This window comes from Mastacembelus armatus, chromosome 6, assembly GCF_900324485.2.
Source record: "Mastacembelus armatus chromosome 6, fMasArm1.2, whole genome shotgun sequence".
In the NCBI taxonomy this organism is placed as follows: Eukaryota; Metazoa; Chordata; class Actinopteri; order Synbranchiformes; family Mastacembelidae; genus Mastacembelus; species Mastacembelus armatus.
The window spans coordinates 3,459,706-3,474,405 of NC_046638.1; the positions used below are offsets into that span (position 1 = coordinate 3,459,706).

The following is a 14,700-nucleotide window of genomic DNA, read 5'->3' on the forward strand; positions in this document are numbered from 1 at the left end:
GTGACATGAAAAACTAAACAAGAAGCTCATGGGTCAGGAATTTGATGGCCAACAATTTGAAATATTTTCCTTACATGCTCTGCAAAGGTTGACAAACTTCTCCTAGGCAGCAGAAGATACAAGAACAATGACAAAGAACAAAGAGGGAATTAAAAAAGATGATGCAAAAAAAAAAAGCCTCTGAAAAAGTAGCTGATGCAAGAAAGATCTCTGTCAACTCTGACTAAAGAAAAGGAAAATATGCTACAGAATAAGAAATGATAGAAACACCACTGAACTGATCCAGCTTTGGGTAAAACAATAAATCATCTACAGAGATTTTTGCCTATTAATGAAGATTTTCTTACTCAGTTTCATTTTAACTTGAGCATCCTTAGGCCACACAAAGAGCCAGAATTTTCCAACAGCTTTGCTGCAGAGGCAGAAATTATGGCAGATTCTTGGGTCTCGGCCAGGCTTTATAACCGCATAATGTTTAAGTTTCTATAAATACCATGGGATGCAGTCCAAGTTGATCAAGTCTGATTGAATCTGAAATGACTCCAAAGACGAGAGCCAAGTTTCCTTAAGATACTTCAGAGGAACTGCTTGCCTCTGCCCAGCTTTTGACAGGGCACTGGCCTGAGTCACTCCATAGATTCTTAAGGTTCATCAGAATTTTTCCAAACAAGAATAATGATTGCAATATGTAAACTCAGGCAGGATTGATGTCTTCAAAGGGCAGTCGTGCTGTTTGTTGTTATGTAAGTGTAGGTGGCCTGGAATTGGTGCGCAAGGGAATTTCTGGATCATATCCTGAAATTATTGGTTCAATTTATGTCCTTAATGGGTGTAATTGGTCATATTTAAATTTAAGCTGGTCTCTGGTAGAAAGGCTTCATAGTTTAACTTATTGTCATATTGAAACATATTGCTATCTCGGGTTGGCTGAGGCTGCTGGAGTGGCTACAGCGCCCACAGCTACAACAGTGTGGTGGGATTTTTCAGGTGATACACTCCAGAACACAACAATTACAGGAATCAGTATTGGCTGCAAAGTCCCTAAAAAGATTTGGAGCTGAGCTGTCCATACATCAGTGTCTAGGAGGTCTTTTGTTTTATTAGAAAATGTGAGTGGATGAAATAAATGATTGATTCTCATACTGTGTTATATAGTCAAGTGCGCAAGTGTAATCGCTGCACAATTCGCATCCATTTCCACCATATTTCTGCTAGTCAAGTCACTTCATTCATTCTTGTGTAATCATGATAAATGGGACTCCCAGCAAGCACAGTTCGGAAGCACAAACTCTCCTTAGTGTTTTTGCAACTGGCCACCACATTTGTAAGTGTCTAGGTATTGATTGCTGAGAGGTCTCTTTTTCTCATTTGCTCCTTCTTCTTGAACGAATGTGGAGTAGATACAAAACAAGCCCCGCCGATCAAACAGTGGTGTCAAAGCCAGAGGGCCAAACTCTCTCTTTCGCTGTGACGCTGAAGGCCCCCGATTGATGTTCTGAGGTCTCAACCATTGAATGTAATCTCCCTAATGGAAAACAGAAAACACCTGGAAACTTAGATCTCCTCGACATGTTACATGCTTCCATAAATGATGACCTGTCCAGAAATGTTGACACGACCTTCTGCTCTGCCTCTTGTCATGTTCGAGAGTGTAACACCTGCCTGAAGCTTCATATCCTTCACTCCAACCTGCTGCTGCTAAACAGAAGCAGGTGTTTAAACATAGTCCCTCGAGTATAACCAGAAAGTGACACCAGTTCCACTACTTGAAGTGGCATTTAATCAGGTGATGAGCCTCCTTTGTGGTGGCAGGCCACAGATCAGATGGGGAGATTGAGAGCCATTACCGGAGGCTGCAGCAGGATAATGACTTAAGTGCTGTTTTGCCTTCCTCTCTTTTCAGGAAGTGATCTACCTGGCCTGGCCTTAACTGACTGGGAGATGTCTAATGGTGAGCGTTCATAGATCATATCACCCCGCTCTGACCCCATCAACACTCTTTGTCCTCCCACTGGTGATGTACGGTTTCTGTACATGGAAAAGTATGTTGTACATTTATTCTAGAGCATGTAAAGGATCAAAAGTGTGGAATTTAAAATTTACAGTTGGCTATTGAACACTGTAAATTTTTCATATGGTCAAATCATTACAGATAAAATTATATAATGTATTTCGCTCACTTGAATGACAGTTTGTATTTTGAATAAGAAGTGACACTAATAATGAACTAATGGATCCAACTGATTCAACCTGTAACAGTGTTTCTGACAACAATGTTAGAGTAATTCATTGTTTTCCAGCACTCCTCGAGCACATGTATCACATAGATACAGCTGTAGGAAATGTAAAACATCCATAGGAAAATGTAGTTGTGAAAATAACCAATAACTACTTTCTATTATGCGATGAGAGTGACAAATATAAAGGACAAGTAACATGGTAGATATGAAAACAAATTAGTGTATTTTTCATTAGATTTTTTAAAATGGGCTTGTGACCAGAACAATATAAGATGTGAATCATAAGCAATTAACTATCATTAATAATCACAGTGGGACAGCAAAAGCATCCTCAACAGTATTAAAGTCAATCATCTGTGTTCGCTGGCTACTGAGCGATTTCCTGAATTTCCCAGGATGCCCGTCAACAAGCTGCAGATAACTGGTGTGAATTGTTTCCATTTATCTGTGGGTGGCACTTCGAGTATTGAAATCAGTGGTTGTAAATTGTTCTTCCTTTACTAAGAATCACAGATACGCTTATTAGTCTGGTTTTAATCACTTGCTTTACAAGTTATTGAAAGCAAAACAACAGATATCTGCTGAGGATCCAATATCCAATACGAAGCTAACTTAATTCTAATGGTTTTGTGTAGGTGGAGGAGACAATAACAACAGCTGTCAGCTGAGAAATACTGGGAGTCATGCCCTGGGAACAAACACAACATGTATTGTGGCTTTAGCTCATAAAGGAGTATCGAGGTTAATGTTGGGCACTTTGATTTTCCATTATACGATGTGATGTCACTCGTTGTTACTACGTTCTGGAGCCAAGGTGAGGCTTGTAAAAGGGTGTAGTGTTGGCCAGTGGCTCCCGACCTGTTCGTCAGGACCCACCTAAGTGATTGTAGTATAAATCAGTGGGTGATGAAATGATTAACAGGATAGAGGCGCAGAAGAGCTAGAAAGTTTTACCCCCTAATACTTTTAATAATCATCCAAATAAATTCACCTGAGGAGTTTTTAAAATGGTTTGTGAATCTGAACAACCCCCAGGTGACGAGGTCACAGGGAAACATTGTTTTATGGTTGTCAAGTGAAAAAGTTTGTACATTTTAAGGTTGGGAACCACTGCAGTGCTTGTCTTGGGCAAACCAGACACTCATGTGACTGGGAGGAAATTTGGAGAGAAATGTATGAAGCTTTGCTTGGATTAGAAGATTATTTGTCTTCAGGAAGGGATGCATTTAAGAAAAAGTTTGGGAACCAGTGACCCCAGAGCTAGCCTGGTTTTTCTTTACATAATTACCATAGATGGATTCATTGGAGAAAAGAATTGTTAGTTATTTATCAGAACCATAGTAACTCGATATAAAACTGCTACTATAAAATTATGGTGGAGTGACCGGGGTAACTCTATTGAAATTTGTTTAACCTAATCTAACCCCAGCCAGTCTTCTGAAAGGTTTAAACTGATGTCTACCTATTAGCAGATCCTTGTCTCATAACACCAAATCTAATAACTAGATTTTGATAGTATAATAATGCTTGTCATAATTACCATAGCCACTAAAACTCAACTAATTATCACATCTATCAAGGCTGGGAGGTGCTGGAAGCGCCTCCTTAACTGTATAATGACTGTATAAGGTCCCATGCACCAGAGTCAAAATCCTTGTGTCCCCAACCTACTCTGCATTGAATCCAATTCTGATTCTGACTCATGAGATTCTAATATTGATCTGGAGGAACAGTATTTGAATCTCATGACAAGAAACATACCTACACATGACTTCTTTAAAGAGCTCATTGAGCTGACATACAGCACTCTGTGATGTCCAACAAAGACAACACCACCATTCACCTGCTTCATCTCTGCAGGTGTACATTTTCTGATACATTTACATGTGAGATGTGTGATCTATTCAACAGAACGGTGTCGTTAATATGACATAGGGTAATGTTTGTTTACATCCACAACAACAGAAATGGCAGAAAGCACAGTGGTCAATGTGTACCCAGTAATAATTTACACAAGAGTGGGTGTGTTGAGCTCAGCTGGGGAAGCCCAGCTTCAAAGGTTACTGTATCGACTCAACGCTGCAAAGTTTTTTCAGAAACTGAGAAAACTTTGGAGGAGTCAGAATGACCTGTGCACCTCCCTGGGGTGATGTGTGATGCACATAACCCAAAGGGAACACCCACGCTGAAAATATGAGCACATATACATAAGGATGTACAGATACACTGGAAAGAAATAGTAAGGCATCACGTCTATTGATTTTTTTTTTTTTTTTTTTTTTTTTTTTTTAAGGCTAGTAGTCTCTCTAAATAGTCTTTCTAAATACTCCCCTATCAGGGACTCTGATTCCATCTCTGACTAGATCATACTGTCACATACTGTTACAGGCAACAATAAAGAGGACAGATGCAGTGAAGTGAAGATCAGATGATAACAGATACTTACAAGCAGGTTACAACACCGAAAACCCTGGAGCTGAGAAGGTGTGAAAGTCTGATGGCACAGACCGGAGGGAAAGTCTGGAGGCATCTGGTGGAGAATGAGAGAAAATGAAAGGGTTCAAGGAGATGTAACAGCAGGATGTGAAAATGACATTACACTGTGATATTACTTCCATAAACATATTATTAATTTTCACTGTTTGGTAGTGATCATCTCAAAATGTTTATATGCAACATGGGAGATTACAGATTACACAGTTTTTTTTTCATTACTCACATTGCCTTTAGCAGCCCATAGGCTCCCATGACTTAGGTTAACAACTACTGTATGCAAAAACAACGCCCAGTGTTTTGAATTGAAGGTCAAGAAGCTGAAGCCGAGAGAACTTCAGAGAACCGTAGAATTTTCTAACAGCTCTCCTGCAGATTTGAGTCAGGCCAGCATAGTAAAATAAGTTAGGCAGGACAGTGAATATACAGGTAGAGAAATGATGTGGCTTAAGACCCTGCAGCTGTCTATTCAGCAGTGATTTAGCATCTGACATAGGTGAGGCTTGTGGCTCAATAGCACTAAAAGGCTCATCCTGTCTAATGGGGTTCCTCTATGATGCAGACAGGGAGAGGCAACCCCTCCCTTTCTTGTACTCTGACATATAATCTTACACAATACACACGGATTTGCACACACACGCCGTCCACCCATTCATTTTGTCCACGGAGCAAAGATTTAGTGTGCACACAGAGGTTCAGGCATGTGCACACAACATTTACTGCACAACCACACACATATGCTGCCCCGCACACTAATGAAAAGTAAGGAATTGAGACGGCGGTGCAATACCAACAGTTGTGTAATTGCTTTTGAGAAATGGCTCTTGTCAGAGGCTGTCATCGATTGGTCTTTGCCGAGGACAACTCGTGTGTGGGAGGAGGCAGTGATCATTACTGGACTGACTGTGGTATCACTTTATTAACTCAATATGGTTTGATGTTTCACTGTAGAGAGCAGAGAGATTGTCATACTTAGCTGAGGTTGTGTTGCAAACTAAGTGCATGTAGTAGAGTGCTGTTAGAGTTTAATTTAAGTTAATCACCCCAATTCAAATAAGTTGTAGGAGATACAAAAAGTGCACAACGCTTTGTGGTTTGAAAGTGATTTAAAACAAATCAGATTAATAGTGAGGTGATTACATAAGCTGATTGTTGATGGCCTATACTGGTGGGTGTAGTGCTGGAGTTAGTGCTCTCCAAGCAACATTATGAATGAAGAACTCAGGAATGCGTCACACTGTAGTATATGTCCCTCCCCAGCAGATGGCCCCGCCTGCAAGTGCTTGGCTGGGATGGTGGTGGTATTGGGGGGGGGGGGACCTTATTGATTTAGCATTTGAAATATAGTGTGCAATTTTTGGAAGTTTTTTAAAATATTTATTGCTGGTGATGCTTCTCCACAGCCACCAGTTTGGTTTCCATACTAATGACCTCAATGTAAATTGGAGATAGCAAATGGTCCAAATGACTGGTGGATTTTGTGAATGGAGCACTTAGTGACTGAGGAATGACGTCAACGCAAAGTCATATCTCTTATTAGTGAGCCAGGACTAAGGGGAGGCATCCCATTGGCTCGCCGTAGCATCAGACCGATGTGATTGGTTGCTGGCGGATGATTAAACACCTACACAGTCAATGCACAAATCCAAGTGGTAGGATATATAGGCTGGTGCGTTGGCACTGCATGCAACAGAGTCAAGAGTTGTTCTGCAAGTTGAGAGAAAGTCAAATTATTGTTTGCATAGAGATATATAGAAACATATATATTTATTTTTTTTTGCTGGGTGATTATCACTGAAGGTAAGTAGTAACTTTTACTTTTGTGTTGGGTGATGTATTGGATGTACAGTCTGACTATAAATGTACCTGATATGTTGTTTGCATGTATGTGTGGATCAGAAGGGAATATGGACTGCGTCCCTGTGTCATGTGCTTGTGTTGGTAATGGGAATGGAAGGGTGGCCAGAGGGGCCACCAGTATCTCCACCATCCATTTTTCTGTATGTCCAGTCTACTTGTTGAAGGCCAAGGTGATAACGAAGGAATAGAGATAAAAGGGGAGAAAGTCAGGGACTCAAAAGTGAGAAGAAGGTAAAGCAAAGAACAGCGAGTGAAAGAGGAAAAGGAAAAAAGAGAGGGACAAGAGGAACCAGGTAGAGTGTGTGTGTGAGAGAGTGTGTGTGTGCTGGCAGCTCATTACACTAATGCACTCTCCCTCAGGGAGTTGGCAAGCTTGTAGCCCCCCCCTCCCTTCCACTTTTCACTCCTTCTCTTCCAGTGCCACCAATTTGTACATGCATCGCACAGCCGAGGACCCCCACCTACATTCATACACACACACACAAATGCACACACATGCACACACATGCACACAGTCCCACCTGCCGGCATGTCACACTTTGAAACCTGTGGCGTATGACAGGAGAGAACTACCTGTCCTGTGCTCTCGTCTGGACGCTGTGGAGGAACAGTGTATTCTGCAGAAGACGACTGTCAGTTTCAAAGGGGTGTTGTGTGGAAGTAAAAGCAGGGATGCTCAGCAGAGCTAAGTAGCAGCAAGCTGGGATGTGCTGAGCTCACCTCACTGGGAAGCTTTTTTTTCTTGTTGCAGCTTCGTCCCAACAGCACAAGAGGATCAGACACTAGCAAATATATTTTATAGACGTATGTTGATGAATTTTTAGGTGACTTATTTGTGTGTGAATTTGATCAGCAGCAGTTTTCAAGCCAATGGGGGCGTTTCTCTTGCTGTTTAGGGGACCATGGTTATGTTGAAGATCTCTGCTTTCCTCGTTGCCTACGCCCTGGTCATTTGCCAGATGTACTGCTCACAAGCTGCCCCTGCCAGGTGAGACATTCACATTTTACACTTTCATCTCTATGATATTTTCCAGCAACTTGGATTCCCACTTTGAGTGGATGGGGTTGACATAGAATAATAATACCCCAAAAATGCCAAATATTTATTCTGAGGGAAAGCCAGGTAGTGTTTTTTTTTTTTTTTAAATATTTTTAGTGGTCACAGAAAAATAAAAAGAAATCGGAGGGTATGTGTGAACGGGACAGACTGACTGTAGATAGTAAATCATCATAAACGTTATTTTCCACATACTTAAAAAATAAAACAAATCTCAATTTCATTTGCTTAATGTTATTTAAAGTTTCTATATGTTACTTGAACTGCATGAAATTGCTCTCAGTTTTTATTAAAAGGGGACTTAAAAAATGGAAAAGAAGGTGTCATTAATTTCAGGGTTGCGCTAAGTGAGACCTATATCTTTATATGAAGTGCCATTTAGGCCACTCCCCGCAGTGTTTCCATGAAGCTATTGATTTAATAATAAATCTAAAGCTGGCTGCACAGCAGCCCCTCTCTCAGATGGGGCACTTTCCGCAGATTGTTTCCCTGCGTTGGCCGAGGGCCTTCCAACTCAGACGTCATCCCTTCCAGTGTTGGTGACGTCCCAGGCAACCCCCCTGACCCCTCCTATCCATCCAGCTGCTCTATCAGCACCGTACCCCACCCTATATACAACCCCCACCCATTCCTTTAACTGCAGGTAATGATTCCAATGAAGGATTTCATGCTGATCTCAATGCCTTTCCTCCCCCAACTCCTGCTCACCCCTTTGCTGTAGACCGGGTTTAGAGTCCATGTCAGACCGAGTCACGCTCACGGACTATGAGGTACGAAGGTTACTCAACGCCATCGTCAAGGAGTTTGTGCAGATGACAGCAGAGGAGCTGGAGCAGCAGGCAACTGAGGGAAACAGGTACAGATGAGTCTTCTTTAATTGAACCCTTTTAAAAAACCTGTTTAACATTTTCTCTCTGCAGAAACAGCAAACAGAAAAGTGTCTGGTTAAGATAAACATCTCTGGGTTGTTTATAAAAATAAAATTGACAGCTCTTTTTGGGCTACTGTGCTAGAACTGCACCATATTCTGGTTTCACTTGCACAAATGAAGACGCGTCTTTTTAGTGCCCCCCTTCAATCAGGCGTAGAGGTATGTAAAACTCTCCAGACAAGGAGACAAAAATGGATTATTTCCAAGAAAACCTGGTAATGCACAAAAATGTGCTATTCTCTGTCATGACCCTCCTCCTGCATGGATGAGTTTGATTTTGACTTTGTTTGAACAGACTACTATTTCTAGCCTGCTGGGCATGTAAACAGTGTATGCCTAATGGAACAAATAAGTGTGCATGAAGTCAATTAAGTGGAGTTGCATGAGAGTGGGAAAGGACTGGTTTCTGCTTGTACTGTGGGTGTAAAAGATGTGACGAGGGAATTGACTCAGGGTGGGGATTCTGGTTTGCCGCATGAGGGAATGGATAACAAGTTCTTTGAATTACAGGTAGGGAGAAGGAGCATGATGCTGGAAGGGAGAATGTTTTTGTTTTTACTTTTTGATACCTGCAATGGCATGAGAAAGAAATGCATGTCAGAGAAATGATGGGTGAAGTGAAGGAAAAAGATAGACATAAAAGTGTTACCTGCATGTTTTCCCATATCTATGAGCCTGTTCTCTGCATGTGTTTTGTGTGTCCCCTCCCTGACAGCATGGACAGACCCCTAACCAAGCGCTGCTCCAACCTCAGCACCTGTGTGTTGGGCAAACTGTCTCAGGAGCTGCACAAGTTGCAGACGTTCCCTCGCACGAATGTGGGAGCAGGAACGCCCGGCAAGAAGCGCAGTGTGCCTGAGAGCGACAGCTATGCAAGCTACAGCGAGACGTTTGACAGCATCTAACCCCCTCAGCCCCTTCACTACATCTCCTCCTGCTTTTCTTTTCCCTTTTCTTCTCTCCCGTCCTCTTCCTCTTCTCATCCCACTTTCTTCATTTTGGTTTCGGATTGACAAGTGCATGTTGATTTCACCTGCTTGATTGACATGGGAACAATGACCTTTAAATGCAATGAGCTTTTCAGTTCTTGTATTTCCCGCTCTTTGGCAGAGAATGAATTTTTCTGTACGTTTCAGACAATCAGGCTTAATTTTCGTAAATGTTAATCAAGATACAGCTCAGACATCCATCCTTGTGTATTGTATGTGCAGTCATTTGATGGCATTTCAAAGCCCCTGGAATTTAACATTCAAGACAGAGCACTTAAATGAACCATTAATAAATGATCCACTCATGCGACACCATGTTTCTTGTTCAATAAACATATTTTTCTACCAGGAAGCCTTAGCTCATTTTCATTCTTAGGGATACTCTAAAACAATCAGTAATATAGATATTAAATCCACATAAATGGGGTTTAAGAGCATCTGCTAGTGCCCAAGAAATGATCTGTGAAGCTCCAAAGTCAACTCCAAAGGTAAGAACAAACTGCAGAAAAAACAGTATGATTAAACCCTACATACTTGATGTTTAATTTATTTCAATGTATCTTGGTATTTGTTTGTGCTGTGATGTTGGATCCTGATAAATACTTAACTGTGTGCAGAGATACTGCCTGTGTAAATGTGTAATTGTGTCAGTATTGTATGAATGCGTGGAACCTCAGATCTTGGCAGTGACCTCCTGTTTGCTCTCCTGAAGCAGCGTTACAGCACAGAAGCGAGCCTGCAACACAGCAACCTGCGTGACCCACCGTCTGGCGGACTTCCTCAGCCGGTCGGGAGGAATGGGCAACAGCAACTTCGTCCCCACCAATGTCGGTGCCAAGGCCTTCGGCAGGCGGAGGAGAAACATCCAGATGTGAGGACTCCAGAACTTCAGGGAGATGGTAAGGAGTCCTGAATTTCTTTGTTCTTTAACTCTCATTTCTGTCTTTTCTCAAACTGATAATTAAAAAAAAGCAGAAAAGCTGACAAAAGGATTAAGATCAGACAAATAAAAGCAAAATTATTCAAATTTAGGAAATAATGGCAAACTTGACTTTTGACGACAAATGTAGTTTAGACATAACAAAGACATTTTGTCCTCTTCAACCTGAAAATGATTTTCTGAACTCAGAGCTTTAAATTTACGTCTTATTTCTTTCTTTCTGTCTTTCTCTCTTCCAGAGGTTGAATCCTGACAAGAAAACATCAGAAAAAAAAATCAACAAAAACAAAATCAAGCAGAAAATAGACACTGAACTGGCCCTTTATCCACTCTCTCACATTCTTAGGGAAAAAAAACACCACAGGACTTCTTGTCCCCATTTCCATCCTGTTAATGAAACCTCTTGCTTTTGGCAAATAAGGGAGAAAAAACAACAAAAAAGCACTTTAGTTTATGTATATGAACAAATTAACTCCTGAAGAACATCCTAATGGTTCCTCTTTTTTATACATGACTATCACTGGAAAATAAAATCAAAGCAGCAGTGGTTATCACTTTTTTCCCCCCTTTCACCTCGTTAGAGCACATCTTCCATGCGGTCCTCTTCCTTTGAGATCCATACACCTGCATTTTCCATAATTCCCTTTCTTCTCAAGGGTACCCTGTTTTTCTGTGTGCCAGAGGGACGCCATTAAAGATCAGCCTACCCAAGGCCCCCCCCGCAACGGCTGTTGTCTTGTGCCTTGATGTAGAACAATTTACATGAACATGATTGTACAGTTCTGTTGTGAGACGAAAAAGAAGACCCGAGCGAGGATGAAGAGAATGAAGACAGATTAATATTGTAAACAATATTGTGAAAACAAATTTTAGCAAAATTAAAATGTATTTTAGATACACTCGGGTTTGGGGTACTTGTGTTGTTCTTCAAAGGTTTTTAAGCATTTAGGTGTAAAATGAGGTTGAGAGAAGTTTAAGTTTGTAGATTAATTGCTGGAATATTGACAAGCACTGTCCGTATCTTATAAATGAGAAATAATAAGAAGTTCACGGAAAGTGATTTGTAATTCACTGGTTAGAAATTTGAAAATATTTCCCACTGACAGACTGAAAATCAGTAGCGCACATCTATATTTTGGTAAAAATATTTCAAATCAAATCCACAGTCATACAATTTCCTGTTGCACAGTTTGGCTCACATTGTATGCAGCGGCAGTCTGCAGGTGTAAACACATCCATTTCATTGGGAGTATATTTCTGACTCACACTACAGTAGCATGGATATGTTGAGATACAATGAATGATAAAAGAAAAAAACTGCATGGGTAATTGCTTAATAAAAGGCAGCCAAACCTGCAGTCAGACTTGTTTTTCTTCAGCTTCAGTGAAAGTAAATGCACACCACCCAGCTGAATCACAATTGGCATATATTGCAGTTTACATAAATAATGTATTAAAAGTTAAATACAGCTGTAAACATTATAGAGAAGATTTTGTATTCTCTTGTATCGCTGATGCAGCTTAGAGAACAACATGTTTTAGTTTGTCGTGACACACAATACCAGCTCACAGACAGTCGCTTCATTTTTAATCCTCAAATGTCCCGTCACATTCAGGATGACTGAACATTTCTGGAGTCATCTTGTTATACAGCAGCACTCCAATAGATGGCAATGTCATTATCTTCACAAAAGTTTCAGGGGAGCTCTGCAAAGTCTCACCGGTTTGACTGAAGACACAAAAACATAAACAATGTCTCCACTGATGCTAAATGTGAACTGGCCACTTTAGCTGCTGTTCTGGGACTGTTATATTTTGTTTTTCACAAACAATAAGGCAAATTAAAACAGAACTTCCCAACTCTTAAAGATTAAAAAGTAAATTGATAAGGGCACCAGCAATAACACAGTTAAATAATATTTCTACAGTTTATGATGGTTGAACACTTCATTTTAATGGTTACATGATGAGGTGTGAAACACTGACCTGTTGAACACTCCTGTAGGTATGTTGTGAATGGAAATCATCCACCAATGCTTCATAGCAAGGATATTTGGTTTTTATGGGTTTTGATTAATGGCAGGTGACAAATTGCTTTGTAGCTTTGAGTCTGTGACCCACAAAGACTTGCTGTTGCTTAAACACATGAAAAGATCATCTACCTGGAAGCTCAAATCCTGAAATGAAAGCAAAGAAAGTTAAATGTCGCTCTTTTCTGTGAAAACAGCAAGGCCAGTAGTCACTAGTACAAGACTGGCTGTACTGCACAGCTCCTCGGGGGACGACTTACTGCATGAAATTATGCGCAGTACTAGGTAATCACGGAGTAAAAGTTACAGAGGAAACCACAATCAACTGCCCAAAGAAAGGGTGAACATCATTACTGAATAAAACATGACCACTGATTTGAAGAAAGGTCTGGAACAGAAAATAAAAGATTAATTTCAGATAAATCATGTTATTTGCCCAAACCAGAACAAATAAATGGCTTGCAATTACATCTTCATGTTGTACTTCCAAACAATAACACGCCCCATCCTATGTGTACTGCCAATGGTCTGTAAAGAATGTGAGATGCAGTGTTTCCAGAAAAATCACAGAGGACTGAAAAAATAACTCAGAAGGAGGATGAATAAAGGCTGTGTGGTTACGGATGACAAATATTAAATGTAAGTTTGGAAACTGAGGGGATAATGAGCCCATTCAAAAAGTGAAAAACAGGAAACACTTGGTCCTATTTGCATGAATGAATACCAAGTGTGCATCAGAGCAAGTAGAGAATATTTTTCACTGTGTGCATCACACCAAAGCACACAAGCGCTGCCAGTGCTATAAAATGATGTATTTTTGGTTGATATTGGACTAAAAATAGCTGAATTCTAAGTGATGAACGGGAAAAGTCAATATCAACACCTGATTTGTCACTTTAGACTCTTCACGTAATGAATTTTGGTTAGAAAGCCACCTGTTCAAATACATGACTTGGTAATTCCCAGTTTAGAAGATATTTATGGTTCATATGTGAACTATTAGTTGTTATTGGAATAAAAACAGAAAAGTGGATTTGTGCTGTATTTCCCCTCCAGACTTAACACTCTCATCTGTCTCACTGTCTGTCTGTGTGTCCAGAGAAAATCTGTGCTGAAGTCAGAGCCCTGCAGGAATCTACATGGAAACTTTCTCTGCATGACTGAGGAGGGGAAAAATACTCCCACCGCTCCATATTCTGATAATTGATGGGGACGGGAGGTTGAGGGGCTGATTCGTGGGTCGGTTTGGTTTAAGCCTCTTTCTCAGCAGTAATCTAACAATCCCACAGTGTCATTGAGAAGAGCAGTCCTAATGGCACACAGCTGCTTTGAATGGGGCCCTTCCAGTTGGGAATTAGCTGGTTCGTAGAAGAGAAACCAAGTAGCACAAGAGACTAGACGTGCCACCAGTCCACTTCCCAGAAATCTACCCCACAACCCAAATCAAGACCTTTAGTTTTGGAAGAGACTCAGTTTAATGTTTTAAGAGAATAGTTGGACATTTTGGGAAGTAGAGACATCACATCTCAGCTAATCTGTCATTCGTTAGCGTCTCTAACTGAATTCAATCTCTCATCAAATATTTCTTTCTGAAATGAATGATGTTCCTAATAGCAGTCGCTATTACAAGAGAAATTCAAACCCTTGTGATTTTAACGTTTAATAATGATGATCCATCATCGTGAAAACACAAACTGTGAACACTGAGTGCTTACTGAATACTCGCTGCTATTGTGGAGCTGTGACCTTTTCTGCTAAAACAGAAATACTGATCAAATAATATTATTAGACCTGAACTAGTCCTGAACAGGAAATTTTAATTTCTGCCTATGAGTTGTTTTCTTTTTAGAATCATAATGAAAACTGACAATTTGAACTTCTGCCTGATCGTTTATTTCTATAAAAATAGCCAGTACATCTTATATTGTTCCAGGGGTATGTACACTGATGAGAACAAGAGTATGCTAAGATAACTGCAAGCTGGTTGCTTGCTTTTCACCAAAATGTTGGTAAAAAGGGCAAAAAGAACATGTTTCAAAAATGTTGAACTGTTCCTTTAAGGCAAGGCAAGTTTATTCATATAGCACAAGTTAAAAGTACATATGCAAAAATCAAAACAAGAAAGACAAACTAGTAAAAAATGAACTTGAAATAAAATTA

At 40.4% G+C, this 14,700-nt stretch overlaps 1 protein-coding gene across 2 annotated transcripts; it reads left to right on the forward strand.

Moving 5' to 3' along the window:
• The first annotated feature begins 6,427 nt into the window (after positions 1–6,427).
• On the forward strand, positions 6,428–11,271 carry LOC113133172 (calcitonin gene-related peptide). 2 transcript variants are annotated; one of them, XM_026311787.1, is made up of 5 exons: positions 6,428–6,533; positions 7,490–7,581; positions 8,372–8,506; positions 10,286–10,469; positions 10,750–11,271. In XM_026311787.1, exons 2-4 carry the CDS (start codon positions 7,496–7,498, stop codon positions 10,443–10,445), a joined length of 381 nt encoding a protein of 126 aa, XP_026167572.1. In that variant the 5' UTR covers positions 6,428–6,533; positions 7,490–7,495; the 3' UTR covers positions 10,446–10,469; positions 10,750–11,271. The 2 variants fall into 2 exon arrangements, with proteins under 2 accessions (XP_026167572.1, XP_026167571.1); XM_026311786.1 differs by lacking the exons at positions 10,286–10,469; positions 10,750–11,271 and adding an exon at positions 9,297–9,632.
• The last annotated feature ends 3,429 nt before the right edge of the window (positions 11,272–14,700 follow it).